Here is a 26,015-nt window from a genome sequence, read left to right as displayed (position 1 = left end):
ATTGTTTAAATATTACAAAGTACGTTTTTTTTGCATGAAAAAGGGGAACTTTCGATGCTATCGGAACGAAACACATTCCTGCGGAGGGAGCTGGTAGGAACGTTGGGTTGCTCGGTCAATGGCCAGGGTCAACGGCGATGTGGTGTATTCCACAAATATGCCCGACTGTGAGGGCGGGCACAAGCGGGCGTGAGTAGGTTAAACGTTGAGTTTTATAAGGGCACCACGGGGTGACCTGCCCCCCCCCACCCAGCCCCATCCCTCCCACCCCCCACCCTCCCCACCCAGCCCCTCCCCACCCTCCCCACCCTCCCCACCCAGCCCCTCCCTCCCCACCCAGCCCCACCCTCCCCACCCTCCCCTCTCCACCCAGCCCCACCCCTCCCATTTTTGGATGCACGACGGACGGACACAATCATCCCCTGTGGGCTGGTGTAACCAGGAGATTCCTACCAGTATTAAGCCTTTAACGTGTATTTCCTAGACTCGCTTAACGACCAAATCTCTTAGCGACCGGTTTTGTGGAACCATTTACTGTCGTTAGGAGGGGGTTCTACTATATTGAGCATTTATGAAACTGCATAAACAAAAGCACACACACATCACGCATACGTAAACAAGTATTTAATGAGGAAAAAAATCCTTTATTATCAAGTGTCCGGAGAAAACCCGCACACAGGAGGGAACGAAAGAAATTCAAAATTAAATAATAAACACAGATCTTCACGAGGCCACAACGTGGTGTCTATCGTAAACCTCCACCTCCTGAATTGTTTAGGCTCTGACATCCGAACACACCAAGTATACAAATATTCTGATTCTGAAAGTTTTGTAAAAATGGCATTCAACTAGGGGTTCCGGATAAAAATGCAATCCTAAAAAAAAATTTGGGCAAATTCTGTGAAAATTTTAAATATTTAAAGCAAAACGATGAATCCTGAATTCTACATCCGCAATGCCCTGAATATGATTACCCTTTTAATTCTATGTTCCAGTAGAATTTCGGTAATCGGAGGTTCAGGGGAAGGACAACAAACCAAACACAAACGGCAGCTCAAAAGAAATTAGTTTTCAATCTCGATGATTTAAAAGTGCATAACACCCAGTTGCTTCCTAATATCGGGAGAACATTCCAGACGGCCGCAGAAGCGCATCTGAAAGCGACCATCTTTGTTCGATGTTTCGCTAAAAAAATATTATCTAGCCATGTAATAATTCCACCCTCTCAAAAGCAATTTTTAATTTATTAGATAAATTATCCCAAATCGGGGGTTTAATTAATTTCCAGAATTATGGATTATTTTTTGCCTGGGTTTTTACCATCTAGATGTTTTCCTCTCTCGTTTGCCGTTTTTCTTGCTGTCATAGCCTAACACTCGCATGAATCGTAAATAACCGACTCTCACACGCAAGGTTCGACAGAAGTATGGTGAGTGTAAAAATAGATGCCTGATTGTGTGCCTACGATTAGCTCCCTGATTCACCCAAGCGGAACCGTGCATCATGACGTGGCCGGGTGGCTTCACAAGTCAGAGATTGCTGAGCTTGCATCGCTGACATCCGAGCTTCAAATGCAGGCAGCCAACTGTTATTAACCGGGTGAGAAAGTGCTGCCCCCCACACCGCGTGAACCAGAGGTCATTTGAAGACATCTCAGGAGTAGTTGTACAATATATCCGCTTCCACGGGCCATTATCTAACATCAACAGTGGCACCCCCGCTCGACGAACAAATTTGGGGAAACAAGAGAAAAATATAAAAAAAAATTTTTACAAGAGCCGATAGTTCTCCGATACGTTTTCAGGTTGGATCACTATCGTTCGGCATGACGGTCTGCCGTTTCGCTCCACGCGCCGAGAGTTTCTTTCACAAATATCAAACGGCACGCGTGGGAGGGACGACCCCCGAAAACGCAGCAAGACAGCCCCGCCGTGCAACCGCTCAAAAACCTACCCGGTAGCAAAAGAGGAGTTCTGAATCTCCCATCCGCCGTCGCGGTGGAGCGAGCCCTTCGCTTCCTCGGAGCGCTGGGCACTCCCCTCCCCAGCGTGCTTCAGCAGGTGCACCTTGAGGTTGCAGAGCCGCGTGAATCCTTGGGCGCACACGTCGCAGCCGAACGGCTTCTCGCCTTTGTGGCTGCGCTGGTGCCTCTTCATGTTGCTGCGCTTGGAGAAGGCGCGGCCGCACGCCTCGCACCGGTAGGGCCGTTGGCCCGTGTGCGTACGGGTGTGCCGCCGGTAGTTGGAGTACTCCGCAAACGCGCGGCTGCACACGTCGCAGCGGAAGGGGCGCTCACGCCCCGCCGCCGCCGTCGGCGCCGCCATCGGCGCCGCCGCCGCCGCCGCCGAGGGCGCGACGCCCGCTGCTGCCGCCGCGGTGAACGCCGCCGACAGCCACGCCGCCGCCGCCGCCGGGCTGTCGCCGCTGTCGGCGGGGAGCCCTCGTCCCGGCGAGCGATTTGGTGAGCATTTCACCGAGAGGGTCGACTCGTGCCAGTCTCGTGGCTCAACGCAGCATCGAACGGCGGCTTTCGGGTCGTCAATTACCGCGGCGGCGGCGGGGATGGTGGCGGCGGCGGAATCCTCGGAGAGTTCTTCGATCTTAATGGCGACTTTGGGCTGCAAGGCACCGTCTTCGATGAAGAATTCCGAGTGGCCTCCCAGAGGTTCTGCACGAGAGAGGACGCTCGCTTCAGATTTAAAGGTAGCGTACGTAAGTCATAGCAGACACCACATTGCACGTCGGCGCGTCAATGTTGCCGATGCCTGTGTCTGGACACACAGCCAGGGCTGCCGAGGCCCCTGGGTTTATGTCCTGGGGTTGGTTGCCTCTAAGGGGAACGATACCATAGCTGAATATTCAACCAGCAACGTGTAGGCCTTGTGGCCGACTGCTTCTCCCTGTTTAAGGAGGCTATGTCAATGTCAGGCACCGAGCCTGCACCTTCCGAGGACCTAGGTTCGAGCCCCGAGGCTGGAGTCACTCGTGCGGCTGATGTCTATGGCAGGGATGAACAACACAGGGAGAGGCTTGCTAATTTAATCTACGTCACTCAGGCTGTCTTGTTTGTATGTATGTATGCAGCGTACATAGTCAACCAAGCTAACCGGAGGTGCGGGGGAAGGGCAACAAACTAAACACAAAAGTAGTTCTTAAGAAATTAGTTTTCAATTTATATTTAAAACTGCATAGCTCCAGTCGCTTCCTAATATCGGAAGGAAGAGCATTCCAGACGGCCGCAGAACCAGCGCATATGAAAGCGCATGATCCGGTGACCACCGTCCTTGTTCAATGGCTAGCCAAAAGCCGCTGCTGCGAGGATGACCGGAGTTTGCGTGACGGTCTATGCTCCTTGGTGAGATCAGCAAGAATATTGTGCTTAATTTGTGGCAAGCACTTTGCGCGTAATGAGTGCGACCTCATAATGTATTTGCTCGGCAACCAGAAGCCAATGCAGCTCGGCGAGCACTGGACGGACATGACCTTGCAGTACCCGTCACGACACGTGCCAAACGACTTTGTACACGCCGCAGCTTGGTAATGTTTTTTTGCCAAAGTGATCGTTTTGTTCACTCAACTCCTCCCACCCATGCCCATCGCCCACACTGGCCCGCGTCCAGCCACACTCACCTGCGGGCTCCTGGCTGTCCCGTCCCTCAGCTCCTTCTACCGGGGTCCACGATTCCTCAGCATCGGTAAATTCACCCAAGTTACCTAGGAGGCATACAGACCGGGCACGCGTAGTAAGTACAGGCTACGGGGGTCTGCCACACATTTAGGACTAAATTGGAAGTAGAATAACAATATCCGGCTGGCTGACGGTATGGTTAAGAGTGCCAATCTCATGATCTAATGGTCATCCCCATCTTCAGCCATGAACTATCCATTGGTGGATTAAGTCTTCCCTACCGCCATTGGGACGCTACAGACCATCGACTGCGCACAAACTTATTTCATCGTTCCGTCTGTCCCTTGGCTGCTATTCCATCACCAGTCATAACCGATGGCCATCACCCCTTTCTAGGCAACGGTCCGCTGCTTGAGCCCACTCTTGCTTCTCGCAACGTTCAACAAACACGGTCGTTGATTTGCAATCATTGCACGATCCACACGCCCCCCCCCCTTCCAAGTCTCTCGGTGTAATTCGAAGCGTGCAATTCTCCTTGCTCTTTTTTGCGTGCTTCTCAACTCTTGATCCATTTAATTTGTCAGCGTTTACGCGTCTCGGGTCCGTAAGTCACAGCTGGGCGCGCGCACCGACACACAGACTGGAACTGTCTTCTTTGGGCACGCCGGCACGCTTACCGTTCACGATCCAATTCAGTTTTCCCGAAAGAGCTCCACGCTGATTCCATTCGCCCCGTAAATTAGAACCTTATCTGCTGTCAACATTTACCCTAGATGTGTATGTGTGGATACACATACTTCTGTGTTTTAGAGTTATCTCCAAACAACATGTATTTTATTTATATAAGCAAACTTGTATTGAATCTATATATATAAAAAAGGGAAATTTGGGAATGTGTGTCTGTTCAAAATGTTTAGCATACTTCCCGACATGCAACAAACTTGAAATTCGGCATGTGGGTAGTTTCCAGACTGTACAAAATGACAAGTGAGCAGTGACATCACATCTGTGATGTCACTGCTCACATCTGTGATGTCACCCGCACGCGGCAGCGTTACGCAGTGTGCCTGCTGACGTCACGCATCCCCCCCCCCACCTTCCGCGTAGGCCGTGTATTAATCCAAGACAAGAATCGAAGTCTCGGGCGAAGCCGGATAGTAAAGCTAGTTATATATATAACAAAAAGGCTTTGCCCTATCTGGCATCAATACAGGTATTAACATGTTCAACCACCAAATAGACGCCTATTACACAAGGCAAATAAAGGGTCCCGTAGATAAAACGAACTCTGAACTATTTTTATTTTACCGGGTAAAGCCCACTGAGCTATATAGCTCCTTTTCATAAACGACCTGGCCGCAAATGATAGCCCAACAAAAGTGGCTTATCACGTGAAAATTGATAGCAGCCAAAGTAGTACAAAGTGTAGAAAATGCATTCCAGTATTCATATCAGGAGGAGGTGTCTTAAAACCACGCTTGCCTTTTTCACAATGGGTCAATGCTGCCACCAGACCAGACGCAAGAACTGTGGACACGATAGAAAGAAGCAGGACCGGCTGTTGAAACAACTTAGCAGACCTAATTTACCAGATATTTGCACGGAAATGAAATACAGTAGATCATCGATTATCCGGCGGCTTCGGGAGAGAAGGGGGCGCCGGATTTTCAAAAACGGCGGATAATCACCACTCAGAATTATTTAAAAGAGCCTATTTAGCATATTCTTGAATAACATGTTTTTAGGTGCTGTGTGTATGTTTTTTCAGTGCTTTAAATTGTGTTTACTATACGACTTTGGTATTAATAAGCGTACAAATAGACAAAAATATCCTACTTTACTGTATCCTATCTACCAGTGCAATCTTTAATACTCTGCATCGGGCAATGTACATACGACCGCTCTTGTTTCAACAGCCATGTGTTTTGACGATCGCCGAACGCGAACGCCGAATGACACGCAACTTTTCGCCGGATCACACCGTGTCAATTTATTTGTTTTTATTACTGTCGTTAGTAGTCATGAAAAATGTATACACGTGCAGTATTTTCATTGTTCAAGTTATATGAGAGTGTATAAAGTACTGTATATAATTTTTGACACACCGGACTGGAACTGCCTTTGCCGCGGTTTTGCCGGATCGGCCCGGAACCGCCGGATAATGTTGGAAGCCGGATAATCGCGCAGTGCCGGATAATCGATGATCAACTGTACCTCGTTCGTGGAAACGAAGCAGCAGTCATTCTTCTGTTTAAAAACGGGAGACAAAACCAAGCTGAATAATTACAGACCCAATCGCCTCCAAACCATCATTCATTCATTCATTGTAAATTCACTCACAGCACTTTGTAAATCCACTGCTTGATGAAGGCCTCAGCACCCCAAGGCTGTTTGACTACACTTCACCACGTCGATCGGTATTGGTTGGTGAAGAGGGTGGGTCCAGAACCGGTTCAGAGATCACAATTGTTCGCTGTGACCAGAACTCAAACACGGGTCCACCTGGTTTATAGCACAATGTGCTCACCACAATGGGTCAATGCTTCCCCGATTGCCTCCGATTGCAATATAGCAGTGTTCTTCATCGCAAGGCCCGCGGGCCACTGGCGGCCCCTGGTGGCCTTTAGTGCGGCCTCTGTTCGTGCGGCCCACGACAATACACAAATGTGACAATAACATCCCATCATCATCGTGCTGCTGTCAAACCCCAATGGTTTCAAACGTGTGGCGGCCCTCACGCTGATGACGTCTTATCGGCGAAAGTGGCCCCCTCTTAAAAAATGATTGAAGAATGCTGCACTATGTAATTTATGCATAAAGGCCACTCCTCTTCCATAATACAGGTTTTTTTTGGGTTAGTTCGCGTAAATACATACACGTGTCGTTAAACCCGCCACCACCCGACACAGGCAATTAGTAAGGTTTGTCACGTAAACCGAACGTGCCAATTCGTTATGAGTAAAGCACACCGGTGTGTTCGAGAGCAAAGCCACAACATTTACAACCTGAGTACGTTTCACCAGTAATTACAACTCGCTATATTTACACGATCTAACCCAAAAAAACCTGTACGATGGATGATATTGGTCGCGAAAAGCCTATGTGTTAAACTGACCGCCCCTCTTGTCTGCTGGCCGAGTTGCCCTTGAAAATGAGCTTCATAGCCCAATGGGCTTTTCTTGGGTAACTTCTGACCACGCAGATCCAACTAATAGGAAATCTAGCGGTCAACGTACAATGGCGAGCAAGCTGCACTTGGGAAAGGGTTTTTCTACCATTGATCGTATGCATACTATCGACAAGACCCTAAAAAAAGATAGATTCATATCAAATTAAATTATTCCAGGCTTTCAACTCTCAAGAGGAAAATTTATCAAGGTGGAAATTGAAGTGGTCATCCAAGCGCTCACAAACTATGGTCTTAATTGAACAAAAATATATACAGACATCAACGTAAACATTTACAAAGGGGGATCTGCTATCTTTGGTCCCTACAAAGAGGGTGGCAAAATACAAATCTGAAAAGGAGTTAGACAGGGAGATACGCTCTGACCGAGGCTACTCACAGCCACATTTGAATATAATTCCTGAGACCTGGTTCGCGGACATAAAGGCGTGAACGTGAATAAAGTCTCGGCCATCTCGGATACGCTGACAACATCGTCATTATAACAGCCAACACAAAACGAATCTTAAAGTAGTCGAGTTCAACATTAAAGTCAGTGCTTGAATCAACCCCATGGTGAATGAAGTACCAGTCACATTTTTTTTCTTCCTGCGGGATGTTTGGGGCCAATTTCGTTAGCAGTTTGCCTGGGATGGTTAACTACCTCGCCTGGTATACAGGAGGCCGTGGGTTCGATCTACTGTCTGTACTGCCACATCGTGTTCATCTTGTTGGGAAGCTCACATCCAGCAATGATCTCTTAAGGTCCAACGAGCATGCCGCTAAAGTTCTGCTGGGTCACAATAGCACGTCATGACGTCTGGCTTTTGACTCCAGGAATGTATTTGAGATGTAGCGACCCAGAACCTGCAAAATGTATTTGTATGAATGTTGGACTTCTTTGGCACCGTACGTAGCCAACCGTGCTAATTGGAGGTGCAGGGGTAGGGAAATAAACTAAACATAAAAAGCAGTTCTAAAGAAATTCGTTTTCAGTCTAGATTTTAAAGTGCACAGCTGCAGATGCTTCCTAATATCCGTAGGAAGAGCATTCCAGACGGTCGCGGAAGCGCATCTTAAAGCGGGCGATGCGATGACGGTCTCTTTCACTGGCTAGCTAAAAGCCACTGCGAGGATGGCCGGAGTTCGTGTGATGATTTATGCTCCTTGACAAGATCAGCAAGTTATTGCGATTGATTTGTGGCAAGCACTTTGTGTGTAATTTGTTGTAATGCAATGCCAGTGTTATCCTGATTGTCGTATTGGCATTATCATGAGATGGAAGAATCCATTCAGTTCTGTTGCAGAGCAATTGTAAGAATGCCCCGAGGAAGTGGATATCACAAAGCTACCTCTGAGGTCCCTTGAAGTGAACTCTGGGTCACACACTAGTTGGCAGCACTTTCTCACCTGCTCTACCATATGAGAGTAATATTTGCCATATGATGGTCCAGCCCATATTTAAATATCAGAGCTCGAATGTTGCCAAGTAAAAGACAGAACCAAATGTAATGACATGGGTTTTTGTGTGCAGCCTGTGTGCAAATTAGACTATCCTCGACTCTTGAAGGTTCACCTGGTTAAACAAATAACCGTAAACTTGACCACACTGAGAACCATTAACTCACTACACTTGAGGACTCTGATTTAATCACAGGTGGCTAAATCTTGGATTCCAATGCCAAATCTCAGCAGTGCCACCGTCTCAGCGCTTCCATCTTTGAGCTAACCTGGCCACACCTCCCCTCTAAATTAAAATAAAAACTCACAGTGGCTGTTGTGCTGATCCTCTTCGGCCGGATGGTGACCCCCATCATCCGTCACAAAATCCTCCACGTATCCCACTCCTTCCACAGTTCCCAACCTCCGCACGAACAGCAGCAGCTCCCGGCTCAAGCCACTTAACAGCGCGAGCAGCACGTCCACCAGGCCTTCCCGCGTCATGTCGCCAGGAGAGGAGGATGCATTGCTGGCGGCGGCGTCGTCCCAGCGCGGTGTCCCGGCACCATCGTTGGGCTCGGCACCCCGCAGGGCCTTCACCACCTGCCGCAGCACGGCGTAGAAGCCGAAGGGCAGGCGGTCGCGCGCCGTGGCCAGCAGCTCGGCCCGCACGAGGCCGTCCCCGACGCAGGCGCGCAGGACCCCGTAGTCCCGGATGCCCAGCTCCGAATCCATGGCCCGGGCCACCTCCGCATTCACGCCCTGCGCCTCCAGCCACGCCGGGAAGTCTCCGCTCGGCTCCAGAGCAGGGTGAGCGGTGGCAGGAGGGACAGCGGACACCGCACACGCCATCGTTGTCGACTGGATGATGGGACCACGGGAGATTGAATTACTTAATTTCAGGCTTCTCAGGGTTATTTCACTTCAAGGTGAGCTGCTTTTTGCGTTCAGTTTGTCCTCACACACCTCTGATTAGCACAATTGGATAAATGCGGTGCGACAGAAGTTCAAGTCAAGGTAAACTGCAAGCGCTACAATTGCTTGCTTACACTGCAGCTGGTGGAAACAACTCAAAGATTCAACCGCAAAAACGATAGCCGTTCATCTTTTTCATTTGTAAGTTCTTTGTTTTGCAATTAGCCTTTTTTTTATTCACCAGTTGCTGTGTGTTCTATTTTTGCTAAAGGCAGCAGGGCTATGAAAGTTTTCAAAATAATGTCTCGACAACTTTCGCCAGCAACCACCTCTGTCGGTAGATAAAACATCTAGGGATGCTGCCTCGATGGGAATTTGAAGCTTCGTTAATGAGAAGAGGGAAAAAAGAGGCTTTAAATTCACGGTGGGACAATGTGGCAACTGCACTGAAGCATAAAGCAACGTACAGAACTGGATTCTTGGAAGAGTTCACATCAGCACTTGTTATAGAACTCCGGCATTTTTTGCGGCGAAAGCAATTCCGCCTATTTCGCCTGAGTCGTGGAGCCATATTTCCAAAGCGGAATGATGTTTTTGAGCCTCATTTCGGGGGAAAAAAATATATAAACTGACAGCCAAACGGCAGCTCGGGGAACGCCAAGGAGAATCCGAGCCCCTTGTGTGCAGAAGTCTGCGAGCTTGCTCTGCCAAGACACCAAGCCACCCAATAAGGTTCAATCCGTCTCGCAAGTGAACAAGAAATAGGCCCTTTACCCACACGTGGGGGTTGGTGACCAGCACCACGCCTGACTGCCTTTCCTCTTCCCAAGGTGGAGATGTTTACACACCGCACCAAGTACTCATTTAAAAACTGAGTCGACCTCGGAGAGGCTCAGAACCGGTTCAGATAATCGTCAGTGGTGTTGGTGGCCGTGAGCTGGAATCGAACTCGACTGGCGCGAACTAAACTATTAAACTAAACTTTTTTTTATTTTAGCAGGTAAGGCCCACTGAGCTCTATAACTCTTTTTCAGAAGTGACCTGGCCACAAATGATAGCTCAGTGAAGTGGCTTATTATGTGGAAATATATAGGAACATACTCTTAAACGCCTGTTTCTCAAAGTAGAGGGAAAAACTGGAGGACCCAGAGAAGAAAATACACGCGACCACGGGGAGAAAATGCAAACTCCAAATATACAGGCGTCAGGGTCGTGGATAGAACCTATGACCTCCTGCATACAAAGCAAGATAGTTAATATCTCGCCACCGTGACACTACCGCTCCCCGCGTATGCGTATACACACCCTGGTGTTTGTCTTGTGTGTGTGTCGGATACACCGTCGTCTGTCGAGGTGTGGAATTGAATGTAGCGCTAAGCCAAATGTGGGAGAAACCTCACGGCAGTGCCAACTCTGACCTCTGACCTCTAAGCTACGCCCGGGCCACCTCTCCTCCTCTAAAGTTGGGGCACCGCGGTGGCGAGATGTGAACTATCGCGCCCGGTATAAACAACGTCGTGAGTTCGATCCCGATCCAGACGACGCCTGCTGTACATTTGCAGTTTGCGTCTTCTCTCTCCCCCCCGTGGTCGCGTGGATTTTTCACCGGGTCCTCCGGTTTCCCCCCCGCCCCTTCCACATTTAGAATCAACATCACGCGTTTAGAGCATTTGGGTACTGTTATAAATTTCCACGTGATAAGCCACTTCGTTGACCTATCACGTGTGGCCAGGTGGCTTCTGAAAAAAAGAGGTATACAGCTCAGTGGGGGCCTTAGCTGGTTAAATAAAACATTTTTATCTCAGTGCCCGCTGTGTTGATATTTTTAGGCAACTGACTATCCCTGTCCCATACCCTGGTCTGCTACAAAGACAAAGATCGCCCGTATCGCCTAAACCAGGGGTGGGGAACGTGCGGCCCATGGGCCGGACAAGGCCCGCGAAATCATTTGGTGTGGCCCTGCCAAGGCAACCGCAGGCGGGACACGAAATTCAACAAATCTAGGAGAGCAAACCTGGGAAAGCAGTTGCGAGTAGCGACATCGTCAATACCGGCTAACATCATCAATACCAGCTAACATCATCAATACCGGCTAACATCATCAATACCGGCTAACATCAATACCGGCTAGCATCATCAATACCAGCTAACATCATCAATACCGGCTAACATCATCAATACCGGCTAACATCAATACCGGCTAACATCATCAATACCAGCTAACATGATCACACGCCTCGCCAAAGAGAAGCAGTTCCAGCCATCGCATTAGGGGCGAGTTAATTAAATGTTTGACCAAATATAACGGGCAAATTTTGAACTTGAAAATGTTGTAATGGCCCGAGAATGATGTTATAAATATCCAAATGGCCCTTGGCAGAAAAAAGGTTCCCCACCCCTGGCCTAAACAGACTGTTGGGGGGGCATTGCTGCCACCACCACCACCACCCACCCTGTCCACTTCCACCGGGCTTGCCTGCTAAAACGATTTCGTTCTGCCACCTCTGGCCATGGCGGGGGGGGGGGGTCTATGAGAGTTGCTGATCCCGAGGGTGATTGGATGGCAGCATTACACGGAGACAACAGATAAACCTGTTTATGTTGCCAGGTAAGACCCACTGGGCAAGAGAGCTCTTTTTCAGAAGCGACCTGGCCACAAATGACAGCTCAACGAAGTGGCTTATGATGTTCAAATTGATAGCAGTAGTCAAATCATCTAAACGTGTTTCGAAATGTGGAAGAGGAAAAATCCAGCAGGCGTCAGGGACGGGATGGAACCCACGACCTCCTGCATTCCAGGCGAGGTAGTTAACATCTCCTAGCCACCGTGATGATGATGAGAGACACACAAACTTCGAATAAACTGCAGGAGTCAGGGTCGGGATGGAACCCACGACCTCCTGCATACCCGGCGAGGTAGTTAACATCTCCTAGCCACCGTGATGAGAGACACACAAACTCCAAATATACAACAGGAGTCAGGGTCGGGATGGAACCCACGACCTCCTGCATAACAGGCGAGGTAGTTAACATCTCCTAGCCACCATGATGATGATGATGAGAGACACACAAACTCCAAATATACAGCAGGCGTCAGGGTCGGGATGGAACCCACGACCTCCTGCATACCAGGCGAGGTAGTTAACATCTCCTAGCCACCGTGATGATGATGAGAGAGACGCAAACTCCAAATATACAGCAGGCGTGAGGGTCGGGATTGAACCCACGACCTGCTGTATACCAGGCGAGGTAGTTAACATCTCCTAGCCACCGTAACCCAGGCGGCACAGAGACTGGAGTTCACTTTGGGATTGACTGGAGGTTGGATTGCCCGAGACCCAAGTTGTAGATAATCAAGGCCACCAGATCAATGGGATAACCCCGGTGCTACTCAAGTTAACCTCAGAGAGTTGAGTTACCTCGGTTACCATGGGGGAATGGGGCAATCCCTCTAGCGGGCGTTACCCGTGTTGTCTGATAACCCTGCGTTAACCCCTCGTTACTACCCGTCAACCCTCGTTAACCCTCGTTAACCTTGTCACCCTCGTTAACCCTCGTTAACCTGGTCACCCTCGTTAACCCTCGTTAACCTTGTCACCCTCGTTAACCTTGTCACCCTCGTTAACCCTCGTTAACCTGGTCACCCTCGTTAACCCTCGTTAACCTGGTCACCCTCGTTAACCTGGTCACCCTCGTTAACCCTCGTTAACCTGGTCACCCTCGTTAACCTTGTCACCCTCGTTAACCCTCGTTAACCTGGTCACCCTCGTTAACCCTCGTTAACCTGGTCACCCTCGTTAACCTGGTCACCCTCGTTAACCCTCGTTAACCTCGTTAACCCTCGTTAACCTTGCCACCCTCGTTAACCCTCGTTAACCTGGTCACCCTCGTTAACCTGGTCACCCTCGTTAACCTGGTCACCCTCGTTAACCCTCGTTAACCTGGTCACCCTCGTTAACCCTCGTTAACCTCGTTAACCCTCGTTAACCTTGTCACCCTCGTTAACCGAGTTACTCTCCGTTAACTTCGTTGCGCCCGTTGCTCCCCGTCAAAACTCGTTACTCACCCGACGCCCTAAGTTACTCCCCCCGTTCACCTCATTAACCTCGTCACCTCCTCGTCACCTCCTCGTCGCCCGCGTCACCTCCGCGTCACCTCGTCAACTCCTCGTCGCCTTCTCGTCACCTCCTCGTCAACTCCTCGTCACCTCGTCGCCTCCGTCACCTCCTCGTCAGCTCCGCGTCACCTCCTCGTCACCTCCTCGTCGCCCGCGTCACCTCGTCACCTCGTCACCTCCTCGTCACCTTCTCGTCAGCTCCGCGTCACCTCCTCGTCACCTCGTCAACTCGTCACCTCCTCGTCTCCCGCGTCACCTTCTCGTCAACTCCTCCTCGTCACCTCCTCGTTACCTCCGCGTCACCTCGTCAACTCCTCGTCACCTTCTCGTCACCTCGTCAACTCCTCGTCACCTCCGCGTCACCCCCTTGTCAACCCCTCGTCACCTCCGCGTCACCCCCTCGTCAACCCCTCGTCACCTCCGCGTCAGCTCCTCGTCACCTCCTCGTCACCTTCTCGTCAGCTCCTCGTCACCTCCTCGTCAACCCCTCGTCACCTCCGCGTCACTTCCTCGTCAACTCCTCGTCACCTCCGCGTCACCCCCTCGTCAACCCCTCGTCACCTCCGCGTCAGCTCCTCGTCACCTTCTCGTCAGCTCCTCGTCAACTCCTCGTCGCCCGCGTCACCTCCTCGTCAACTCCTCGTCACCTCCGCGACACTTCCTCGTCACCTCCGCGTCACCCGCGTCACCTCCTCGTCAACTCCTCGTCAACTCCTCGTCGCCCGCGTCACCTCCTCGTCAACTCCTCCTCGTCGTCGCGTGTTGAGCCCCACGCGTCGCGGTCGCAGCTCCGCGTTGCCCCGGCCGCCGATTCGTCCTTCCGGCAGGCGCGGGGGACCGCGGCGATTTTGCACCGTCAGCCCCGCACTTTGGACCACGGTGGGTTTTTTTTGCCTTTGGGGGCCGTCGATAAATGACGTCACGCACCTAGGGGGGGGAGGGGTCAGACATTTGTGACGATGTGTGACGAGGGAGGGAGGGGTGTTGAGAAATGTGACGTCACGTCAAAATGCGCAACTTTAAATAAACATAGACAACACGTTCTACTTAAATAGACTTTTTAATGTTTTTTTCCTACATCAGAGTGCATTAAATACGCACGACAATGACAATAGTTTAAAGCGACTTGAAGAATGTTTTATATATTATTATTTTTTTGGGGGGGGGGAGCTTTGTGACGTCATATTTGAGAGGGGGGTCTGACTTTTTGTGACGCCGTGTGACGATGGGGGGGGGGGGTAAAAAATCGTCAAAAACCGCGTGACGTCATTTATGGACGGCCCCTTTGAAGCGTGGATTTTAAGAAATATATCTCGCCAACACAACCACAACCAACATCATCATCATCACCACCGTCGTCGTCGTCATGTTTATTTAGTATTGCCCTTCACATCTGAACAGCAGACTTCACAATGCAGGTGAATGGTTGACCACACACACACACGCACATCGCTGGGTCACAGCATGCAATCCATCAATACAGCTGTCAGTCTGAAGTTCGACCCGAAACGAAACACAACGTCGACCTGACAAAATAACCCTCGTTTGAGTCAACACTTTGTGTTTTAGCGTTTCGTCCTTTCCCCCGCACCACCGATCAGCACGATTGGCTACGTACGGCGCGAAAGAAGTTCAGCGTACACACAATACAGAACCTCTACGACATCCGATGACCCCTTGTAACACTGGATACAGAACCCTGGGAACATCTGTCACAAGAGCCCTCGTCCGATATACAGGGCGATCCAATTATTTTCACCCCAATAAAATAATAAAGATAATTTACGGAAAGAACATCGATTCTCACATGGCTCTCACAGAGACGTCGGCGGTCGGTTCATGAGTAACGAGATTTTAAACCGCTTACCCGCCCCAACTGGAGATCGGTGGGGAAAAGAGCTTCATGGCTCATCGGATTCCTGCAGTTCAAATAAAGATTCTTAATCGTGACGCAGGCTTCCGCGGGCGCGACTCCAAAACGCCAACCCAACTAACCCCCGTCCGTACACGCGTAAAGTCTCGAGGGAATCGCTTCACAATTCTGAATGTCTCACAGCCGTGCAATCGATTCTCACGTGTATTCTTGTTGTCATCGTTCACCTCTTGCAAATATATACACCCAGCCACAATTATTGCAGTGCATCGGCAGCTGCCCTACGGGTTCGGCCTTCTTTTGTAGAAAATCGCGGGTGATTAACACCTTTTTTTTAATTACCGCTAAACGAAGTGGGCTTACCACGTGGAAATTTGGAGCAGCCAAATACTCTTAAACGCGTGTTTCTACACGTGGATGGAAAAACCGGAGGACCCGGAGACAAATCCACGCAGCCACGGGGAGAGAGAGAGAGACGTGCAAACTCCAAATATACAGGCGTCAGGAGGGTCGGGGTCGAACCCACAGCGCCCTGTATACCTGGCGAGGGAGTAAACATCTCGCCACCGCGATATGTTACATTTGTGCACCTTCCCGCGAAGGAAGTTCAAGATACATACAAAAAAAAGCCAGCGCCAATTAAATAAGGCCTCGAAAACACAAAACCGATGGCTCTCAAAAAATAACAGCGACTTAAGCAAAAAGAATCACAATTCCGCAAGTGCTTCAACCGTGAACTCCCCTGTTGAATTAAGGCAACGAAAGCATAGACTAAAATCGGTGCTGCAAGCAGCTACAATGTAATGTCGCAGATGCAGCTACAAGCCAACGAGTTTTTTTTTTCAGTAGGCTCGATGTGCCTTCCACCAATCTCGATACACCTATTCAATACGTTTAACCAAGATGTGGAGCCATTGTTTTCGCAATAATCAATTGCATTGGAAAATTGGTAAGGGGGTCATTAGAAATCCATGATCTATTAATGGATCACCCTGTAGAAAACTCTTACATTTTAGATGGATCCCTCACAGGGGCGAGAGCCACGGGGGGGGGGGGGGGCTGGGGGGGGGGGCTTAGCCCCCCCTGAAATTTTGGGAAAGTCGGTAATCGGGATAACCGGATATCCGGCTGCTGCAAAATGCTGCAGGCTGCCACCTCGTGCTGCCCTGCAGGTTGCCACCTCGTGCTGCCCTGCAGGCTGCCACCTTGTGTGCTGCCCTGCAGGCTGCCACCTTGTGTGCTGCCCTGCAGGCTGCCACCTCGTGTACTGCCCTGCAGGCTGCCACCTCGTGCTGCCCTGCAGGCTGCCACCTTGTGTACTGCCCTGCAGGCTGCCACCTTGTGCACTGCCCTGCAGGCTGCCACCTTGTGCTGCCACCTTGTGTGCTGCCCTGCAGGCTACCACCTTGTGCACTGCCCTGCAGGCTGCCACCTTGTGCACTGCCCTGCAGGCTACCACCTTGTGTGTTACCCTGCAGGCTGCTTGAGCGGCAGCCTTTCGAACTTATCGAACTTATCAGCCACATCAGTGGCTCCGACCTATTAATAAACTCCGCGTTCAAATCCAATGAAATTTGTTTGATACATTTGTGGCGCCCATTGGAAAACATAAACACTAGATATCTCAGAATATTGAAGTCAGCCCCCCCAAGTCAAAATCCTGGCTCCGCCCCTGATCCCTTACGTCATGTGATGCAGAACCCATGACCCCGTCTCTTCCGATACAGAGCCCTTGTAACGTCTGAAAATGAACCACTCCTCCAATGCATGAAAACCCTGCCACCTGACGCAGAATTCATCACATGCATTGTAGAACACTCGAGACAAAGCATACGGGGCCGTCATCTCATCCAATATTGAACCCTCGTCTCACCAAACACAGAACCTTCATTTCCATTCGGCCGCGTAATGTACGCTAATAATAATGACCCGACAAATCTTACGTAAACGCGCTTTTTTTGTTTAAATAGCATCGACACATACACGGGTGACATTAGTGACAAATCAAAGGAGCGCCTGACAATGAAGATCAAGTTTTAGTCGATGTCGGTTGTTCATGAGTTGCGCCCATGTAAACATCACGTCTTTGCAATTCACGTCGTGTTGCCCAAGCAATAGTAAACCATTTTTATTTTGCAAAAAAGACACGCGACTTTTAAACACACGAGGCTAAGGGGAACGTTTAACCATACCAGCGACACAGCCACGTAATCCGACCATTCTTCTGAAAACAAACGCTTCTCATTATGAGACCTCCTTTGACAGTAGCAAGATATAGTAATAGGTTTTTACCCTTTTATTTGGCGTCATGTGGTCCAACACCAGTGGAGACTAAGGGCTCTAAGAAAAAGCGGTCTCGGGTGTGGACCAATCAATTTCAAGGACAGTGCCAATATCATTATCAGAGTTGTCTCTTTTTGTTTGCATTTTGACAACTTGTGTTGTGGTTATTGCAAACATGATCCCTTGTATCAAGGCATCAGTTTTGGTGCCAGATAAAAGGGTTAAACCCTATTACTAAACGCTTCTCATTTAGAAAGTTTTACTTCCAACATTGACATAAAAAAATACGAGGATGCGAGTTGTTAAAGAGCCAGATTCATATCTTGAACGAAATGGCCTTGGCAATTTACCCCGATTTTAGTTACGAATACATCGGTATGATGTTTTTGTTGTTGTTGTTACACACATAAAACGCAGCAACTGCCAAAAACGTGAATCGTGATGTTACCATAACTGAGTCCATCAGCAAGGTTTGAACACAAACGAATGCCACCGGCTGCACTATCACAGATGCCCTTGAATCTGTTCAATTTCAGTGACACTCATAAGCGAGCATTGCCTTCATAAACCAAAACCATTGGGTACCTTCATGCTATAATCAACGATGAACCCATTTCTGTTTGTTATTTCGCGGGAGTCATCAGCAGGGCGTAGCCATATAAATTAGTGGCCACTTGTCAATGGCCGAGACTCCCCACCTTGTTACCGCTAAACCGTCAACAACAACAAAACAATGTACAACCGAGACGATTCAACGATTCCGTTGAGCAGTCGGCTTAAAATTGTGACCGATTACGCGGGACGCTTTAAAAAGAGAAGTCGTCTCCACGTCCTGACTCCCAACAGGGACCTAAGGTCTCCCCCCCCCCACCCCACTCAGTTAAATAAATACACCACCTCTTGAAAGAGTAGAAAATTACCCACGTTCATACTCGCCTCCGATCTGATCGCTTTGCGAGATGGTAACTACCTTGCCGATCTCGTCAACGGAGCATGAACCATCACGGCAACTCCAGTCATATTCGTTGCGGCTTTTGGCTGGCCATAGCTACATGAATGCATATGACTGACTGTATGTGCCGGTGGCGAAATGTTATCTGCCTCGCCTGGTAAATAGGTCATGAGTTCGATCCCGGCCCCGACGCCTGTATATTTGGAGTTTGCATGTTATTCCCGTGGTTGCGTGGATATGGTTTTCCCTCCACATTTAGAATTAACATGCGTTAGGAGTAATTGGCTGCTATAAATTTACCACGTGTTAAGCCACTTCGTTGAGCTATCAGTTGTGGCCAAGTCGATTCTGGAAAATAGCCATATGGCTCAGTGGGCCTGACCTTATAAAATAAAGTTTCGTTCAGCATGTACACGTACAGGATGCATACATTGACACGGTTCCATTTGTACGGAGCAGCAGTCTCAAGACCTCAAGGTTACGAGTTGAGATCATGCGGCACCCTCAATCGTCGTCACCAACGTCATCATCATCTTCGTCGTCATCATCATGATCGTCCCTTCGGGGTCAGTAAAACGAGCACCGGCTCGTGGGGCTGCAACACTCGCGAGTGGAATACAGTCCACAGCGATTGTTGTATGAATCACATGCAATTTGTGAACGTGTTCTTCCTTCCTTCCGCCCCGGCCTGGCCTGGCCCTCGAGCCAGAAACAGACTTCTTGCGAGGCCAACGTAGCACGGTTTGGTTCCAACTCGACAAGGAAAATGGCCAGTTGGGAAAACCACCCCGTGCCGCGAGTTACCCGGCGCTGGCTCGGCTCGGATGTGTCAGTGGAAAAACGGGGCGGGGGCGGGAAATTAGTCTCAGCGTCACGCTGCACTGCCGGCTAACCCGACTCTGCGAGGTCGAATTCAGGAGCGACTCCCAAGGATCACCGCACGTAAAGAGACCCATCGGGAGACGGACCCGTCATCGCTCGTCATGAACCGGCCTCGCGTTGGCGAGCGGGCACATCTTGCGGTGCCTGTTGCAGTGGCTCGATATGCCGAAGCTCTTGCCGCAGCCCTGGCACACGTAGGGCTTCTCCCCCGTGTGCGTGCGCATGTGGTACTTGAGGCCCGAGCACTGTGCGAACACGCGCCCGCACACGCCGCAGCGGTACGGCTTCTCGCCCGTGTGCACCCGCTGATGCGTCTTGAGGCCCGAGCTCTGCGAGAAGGCACGGCCGCAGGCACCGCAGCGGTACGGCTTCTCGCCCGTGTGGATGCGCATGTGCGCTTTGAGCGCGTCCGAGCGCACGAACTCGCGCCCGCACTGCCGGCACTCATACTGCTGCCGGCCGGGCGCCAGCGCGTCGGGGCGGTTCGTGCGCGGCCGCCCTTTGCTGCTGATCGACGCCACAGCGGCGGCCGCCGCCGCCTCCTCCGCCGCCTGCTGCTGCTGCTGCTGCTGTTGGTGGTGGAGGTGGCGGGGATCGGCGGCGGCGGTGGCGGCAACGGCGGCCGCGATCATCTCGTCCACGCTGTGCTGCTGCTGACTCTGCTGCGGGTGTTGATGCGGTTGCTGCAGCTGCTGCTGCTGCTGCAGCTGCTGCTGGTGCAGCTGCTGCAGCTGCAGGGCGGCTCCGTAGGCGGCGCTGCGCTCCTTGGCGGCGGCGGCGGCGGTGACGGCAGCGGCGGCGGAGGAGGCGGCGTAGTACTGGCGCGCGCACTCCAGGGTGCTGCCGTCCGGCAGCACGAAGCCAGACAGGGTCTCCAGGCTCTTCCCTGGTAAGCGAGGAGGAGCGGAGGGGGCGGAGGTCACCTCGGGTTAGAGGTCACCGTGTGTAACCATTCGTGGTCGCGATTTAATTTCAGACGATCAGTTCTGCTAGCTCCGTGATACTTAATTTACCTGGGCTCAGTTCTCACCTGGGTGGGTTTCTCAACTAGACTGGGCTCTCACCTGGGCTGGGTTGTCACCTAGGCTGGGTTCTCACCTGGACTGGGCTCTCACCTGGGCTGGGATCTCACCTGAGCTGGGTTCTCACCTAGGCTCCCACCTGGGCTGGGCTCTCACCTGAGGTGGGTTCTCACCTGGGCTAGCACCTAGGCTGGGCTCTCACCTGAGCTGGGTTCTCACCTGGGCTAGCACCTGGGCTGGGCTCTCACCTGAGCTGGGTTCTCACCTGGGCTAGCACCTGGGCTGGGTTCTCACCTGGACTGTTGTCACTGTGCTGCCGCCACTCGCACTCTTCCTCATCTTCGGGGACTGGACTCTCAGCATCGTCATTGGAGAAGTCGCCGGCATTGCCTGGACGATGATAAGGCGAGGGAGGGTATGAGCATCCCCCCGCTACGGGGCAGACTATACCCGCCTGTGAAACACAGCGACTTCCTTCGTGATAATCTCGCACCACTGCAATGGCGTGAACACCATATTAAACACGGGGACATGAGAAACATGGCGCAAAACCGTGATAATTGTGCGCCGTGTGCAGTTTGAACTTGATTGTGGATATGTGCGAGTGGTCCGATGCTCGATCACGGCTAGCATCAGCGGCAAGTGACAGGGACTACTCTACTTAAAAACATTCGACTTACTAACTTTCAAAGATACGAACAAACCGTTGTGACCCCCGTGCCCCTACTGGACATCTGTCAAAAAAATGACTTCATAGCTCATCGGATTCCTTCGGTATAAGCAAATATTCCGATTCCGACTAAGATCCGACGGCCACCGTTGATTCTCTCACGCGCCACTAAAACCTCACCGTGGTGCGAATCCTCGTCGTCCCTCTCTGTCTGGTAGTCCTCGTCCTTCGTGAGGAACCTTCCGACAAAGGCGCCACCGCTCACCGCCTCCAGCTTCTGCACGGAGAGCGCCAGCTCGCGGCTCAGGCCCGTGAGCAGCGCAAGCAGCACCTCGACGAGCCCCGCCAGCGTCACGTCGCGAAGCGTGCCGGACAGCGGCGTCCCGGCGTCGTGGCGGTCGTCGCCCCGCAGGGCCTTCACCACCTGCCGCAGCACGGCGTAGAAGCCGAAGGGCAGGCGGTCGCGCGCCGTGGCCAGCAGCTCGGCACGCAGGCACGCGTCGCCGACGCAGGCGCGCAGGACCCCGTGGTCCCGGATGCCCAGCTCCGAGTCCATGGCCCGGGCCACCTCCGCGTTCACGCCATGCGCCTCCAGCCACGCCGGGAAGTTCTCCTGCTGTGGCAGCTCCATCGTGGGTTCACTCTCCATCTCGCACTGTGGGATTCGTGAGAGTGGAAGAAGGGTGAAGGTTTGGGGTTTTTTTTTAATCAAATATCGTGCTGTGGTTTTGCATGCCTGCACGCACAGAGTTCAACACAAACGCAAATGAGAAAGGCAACACTAATTAAATTTAACACGGGCAGGCTTTCGCGACTAATATTACGATTTATAATAGATTTTGGGGTCAGATCACCGCGTCAGTAAAATGTGTCGTAAACCCTCCTCCACCCTACAAAACCAATTAATAAAGTTGTCACTTGTTTGTTAGTAAATGTTGTAGATTGCTAATGGCACCGTTTGTTCACACATCTGCATTAATTGCAGATGTGTGAACAGTACAGTGCGAAATATGTTCAACATACGTGCATGAGGGTTTACGATGCACATTTTGCTTATGCGATCTGACCCAAAAATTTAATATGAATCGTTCATTTCGTATTTCAGTGTGGAAACTATTTTTTTATTTACCAGGTAAGGTCCACTGAGCTATAGAGCTCTTTTTCAGAAGTGGCCGGGTCACAAATGATAATTCAACGAATTGGCTGATCACGTGGAAATTTATAGCAGCTAAATACTCTAAAATGTATTCTGATTCTAAATGTGGAGGAAAAAAGTTGGAAGACACGGAGACAAATCCACGCGACCACGAGGAGAACATGCAAACTCCAAATAGATAGGAGTCAGGGTCAGGATCGAACACCCACGACCTCCTGTATACCAGGCGAGGTATTTAACATCTCGCCACCGTGGCGCACCTAGACACTTTTGGAATACCATGTTAAGATTTAGGAAAAATACATTTTGGGTTGAACTCACGACGAATAAAAGGCAGTAGGATCATAAAGGTTAGCAGCCATGAGACACCCTAAGAGTGTCTCTACTGAACCCAGGGGAGAGTCTCAAGCGAAGAAACACATTTCCACCCATCTACACGTGTACGGCAGACCAGGGTGTCCAAAGGTGTTGTAGGAAACGCTTTGGACTTTCCCACAAAATTGCTCCTTCGTTTATTGCTGTCTGAAGAATGATGGGCTCAATCAACCACCGACCACAATTTGCGCTGAGGATGACCCGCTTGCCCAGCAATCGTGCATTTTTGTTAAACGTGCATTTATTAATTAATTATTGTAAGGTGTCCTTACATTACCTTTCCACTCACATGGAGAGACATATATCCCATTTGAAGTGCAATCTCCAACTCCTGTCCGCTCTATCTCTCTGGCCTATTTGTGCTGTGAAAAAGGCCCAATTGCCGAAACGTCACCTATATAACTCTTCTACCTCAAGCCCGCAGTGTTATCGACGGTGTTGAGATGTATTTTGGTGTGCGTGTGCACGACCAATGACGCAGCAGCATCGCCAGATAATGTATTTTCATAGACTTAGATGGCACTTACATAGACACCTACAGTGAGGGAAGAAAGTATTTGATCCCCTGATTTTGTACGTTTGCGCACGGACAAAGAAATGATCAGCCTATAATTTTAATGGTAGGTTTATTTGAACAGTGAGAGACAGAATCAAAACAAAAAAATCAAGAAAAACGCATGTTGAAAATGTTATAAATTGATTTGAATTTTAGACTTATAATTTCTTTGTCAGTGGGCAAACGTACAAAATCAGCAGGGGATCAAATACTTTTTTCCCTCACATAGACACCCAGGCTTCCCACATAGACACCCAGGCTTCCCACATAGACACCCAGGCTTCTCACATAGACACCCAGGTCTCTCACATAGATACCCAGGCTTCTCACATAGACACCCAGGTCTCTCACATAGACACCCCGGGATCTCACATAGACACCCAGGCTTCTCACAAAGACACCCAGGGATCTCACATAGACACCCAGGTCTCTCACATAGACACCCAGGTCTCTCACATAGACACCCAGGTCTCTCACATAGACACCCAGGTTTCTCACATAGACACCCAGGCTTCTCACATAGACACCCAGGTCTCACATAGACACCCAGGTCTCTCACATAGACACCCAGGTCTCTCACATAGACACCCAGGTCTCTCACATAGACACCCAGGGATCTCACAAAGACACCCAGGTCTCTCACATAGACACCCAGGTCTCACACATAGACACCCAGGCATCTCACATAGACACCCAGGTCTCTCACATAGACACCCACGCTTCTCACATAGACACCCAGGCTTCTCACAAAGACACCCAGGTCTCTCACAAAGACACCCAGGTCTCTCACATAGACACCCAGGTCTCTCACATAGACACCCAGGCCTCTCACATAGACACCCAGGCTTCTCACAAAGACACCCAGGTCTCTGACATAGACACCCAGGTCTCTCACATAGACTCCCAGGTCTCTCACATAGACACCCAGGTCTCTCACATAGACACCCAGGTCTCTCACATAGACACCCAGGCTTCTCACATAGACACCCAGGTCTCTCACATAGACACCCAGGTCTCTCACAAAGACACCCAGGTCTCTCACATAGACACCCAGGTCTCTGACATAGACAGTCAGCCTGGTCTCTCGCAGACTCATTGGGCACTCACTAAGACACATGCACAGGCTCTGTACATAATGTACATGCCCCACTGTTTATGATCCACTTGTTAAGGCGCAGCTATGCAAACACACATGGCAATGGTAATCGCTGCGTATATATGCGTGTTATATATATCAGTAAATGTTGTGTACTGCGTGTGTAGAGCGGTGGCGCAGTGGTTGGCGCTGCACTGCGCTCCGAAGCCGGCCAAGAGCAGAACCGAGTTCGATTCCCGCTCACGGACCCCAATCAACTGACAGAGGTCGACTCAGCCGTAAATGTGTTTACCCACTGCTGTTTGTAAACATTAGCAAGAGGTGGGTTTGAGGGGGGAGCGGTGGCGCAGCGGTTAGCGCCACGCTGCGCTAAGAAACCCGGCGATAGCGATTATCTGAACCGGTCTTGGGACCCCCCCCCCACCCTAGGTCGACTCAGCCTCAAATTAGTACCATGGTGCGATGTGGAATCATCGCCACCGGGCGTGGTGGTGCCCCTCCAGTACCACAGTCTGTTAAGGCTATACGGGGGGGGGGGGGGGGAGAGAGACAAAGACGGCCGGGCGCGCGTGGTGTGTGTGTGTGTCACCCTCAATAGGTGCTGCTACTCTGTTAAGAGCCACCCGCCCAGCCAAGACGTCAGCGAAAGGCTGCACGGGGAGGGCTTCACCCACCTCACCCGCGACCCTCACCTCACCCACCTCACCTCACGTCACCCACCTCACCTCACCCGCCTCACCCAGCTCACCCGCGACCCTCACCTCACCCACCTCGCCCGCCTCACCCACCTCACCCACCTCACCTCAACCACCTCACCCACCTCACCTCACCCACCTCACCTCACGTCACCCACCTCACCCACCTCACCCACCTCACCTCACGTCACCCACCTCACCTCACCCACCTCGCCCACCTCACCTCACCTCACCCACCTCACCCACCTCGCCCACCTCACCTCACCCACCTCACCTCACCCACCTCACCTCACCCACCTCGTCCACCTCACCTCAAACTCGCCCACCTCACCTCACCTCACCCACCTCACCTCACCCACCTCGCCCACCACACCTCACCCACCCTCACCCACCTCACCCACCTCACCTCACCCACCTCGTCCACCTCACCTCAAACTCGCCCACCTCACCTCACCCACCTCGCCCACCCCACCCACCTCGTCCACCTCGTCCACCTCACCCACCTCACTTCACCCACCTCACCTCACCCACCTCGCCCACCTCACCTCACCTCACCCACCTCACCCACCTCGCCCACCTCACCTCACCCACCTCACCCACCTCACCTCACCCACCTCGTCCACCTCACCTCAAACTCGCCCACCTCACCTCACCTCACCCACCTCACCTCACCCACCTCGCCCACCACACCTCACCCACCCTCACCCACCTCACCCACCTCGTCCACCTCACCTCAAACTCGCCCACCTCACCTCACCCACCTCGCCCACCCCACCCACCTCGTCCACCTCGTCCACCTCACCCACCTCACTTCACCCACCTCACCTCACCCACCTCGCCCACCTCACCTCACCTCACCCACCTCACCCACCTCGCCCACCTCACCTCACCCACCTCACCCACCTCACCTCACCCACCTCACCTCACCCACCTCGTCCACCTCACCTCAAACTCGCCCACCTCACCTCACCTCACCCACCTCACCTCACCCACCTCGCCCACCACACCTCACCCACCCTCACCCACCTCACCCACCTCACCTCACCCACCTCGTCCACCTCACCTCAAACTCGCCCACCTCACCTCACCCACCTCGCCCACCCCACCCACCTCGTCCACCTCGTCCACCTCACCCACCTCACTTCACCCACCTCACTTCACCCACCTCACCCACCTCACCTCACCCACC

At 51.5% G+C, this 26,015-nt stretch overlaps 1 protein-coding gene across 1 annotated transcript in view; it reads right to left on the bottom strand.

The window, feature by feature from the left end:
* Nucleotides 1-623: 623 nt before the first annotated feature.
* Nucleotides 624-26,015, bottom strand: part of LOC116941591 (uncharacterized) — a 44,597-nt gene continuing 19,205 nt past the window's right edge. Inside the window, exons 9-15 of the mRNA XM_076068092.1 lie at nt 21,129-21,603; nt 20,573-20,668; nt 19,349-20,142; nt 13,998-14,216; nt 8,564-9,095; nt 3,631-3,714; nt 624-2,668 (exon numbers count right to left, since the gene is read on the bottom strand). Of these exons, the coding sequence (XP_075924207.1) occupies nt 1,950-2,668; nt 3,631-3,714; nt 8,564-9,095; nt 13,998-14,216; nt 19,349-20,142; nt 20,573-20,668; nt 21,129-21,603 (2,919 nt within the window). The 3' untranslated portion in view covers nt 624-1,949. The remainder of the gene's footprint in view (nt 2,669-3,630; nt 3,715-8,563; nt 9,096-13,997; nt 14,217-19,348; nt 20,143-20,572; nt 20,669-21,128; nt 21,604-26,015) is intronic.

Source organism: Petromyzon marinus, chromosome 1 (assembly GCF_048934315.1).
Source record: "Petromyzon marinus isolate PM22_M1 ecotype Great Lakes invasive population chromosome 1, UKy_Petmar_22M1.pri1.0, whole genome shotgun sequence".
Lineage (NCBI taxonomy): Eukaryota > Metazoa > Chordata > Hyperoartia > Petromyzontiformes > Petromyzontidae > Petromyzon > Petromyzon marinus.
Note: the sequence above shows the minus strand (reverse complement) of the source record. Positions and strands in the feature narration are given on the sequence as shown.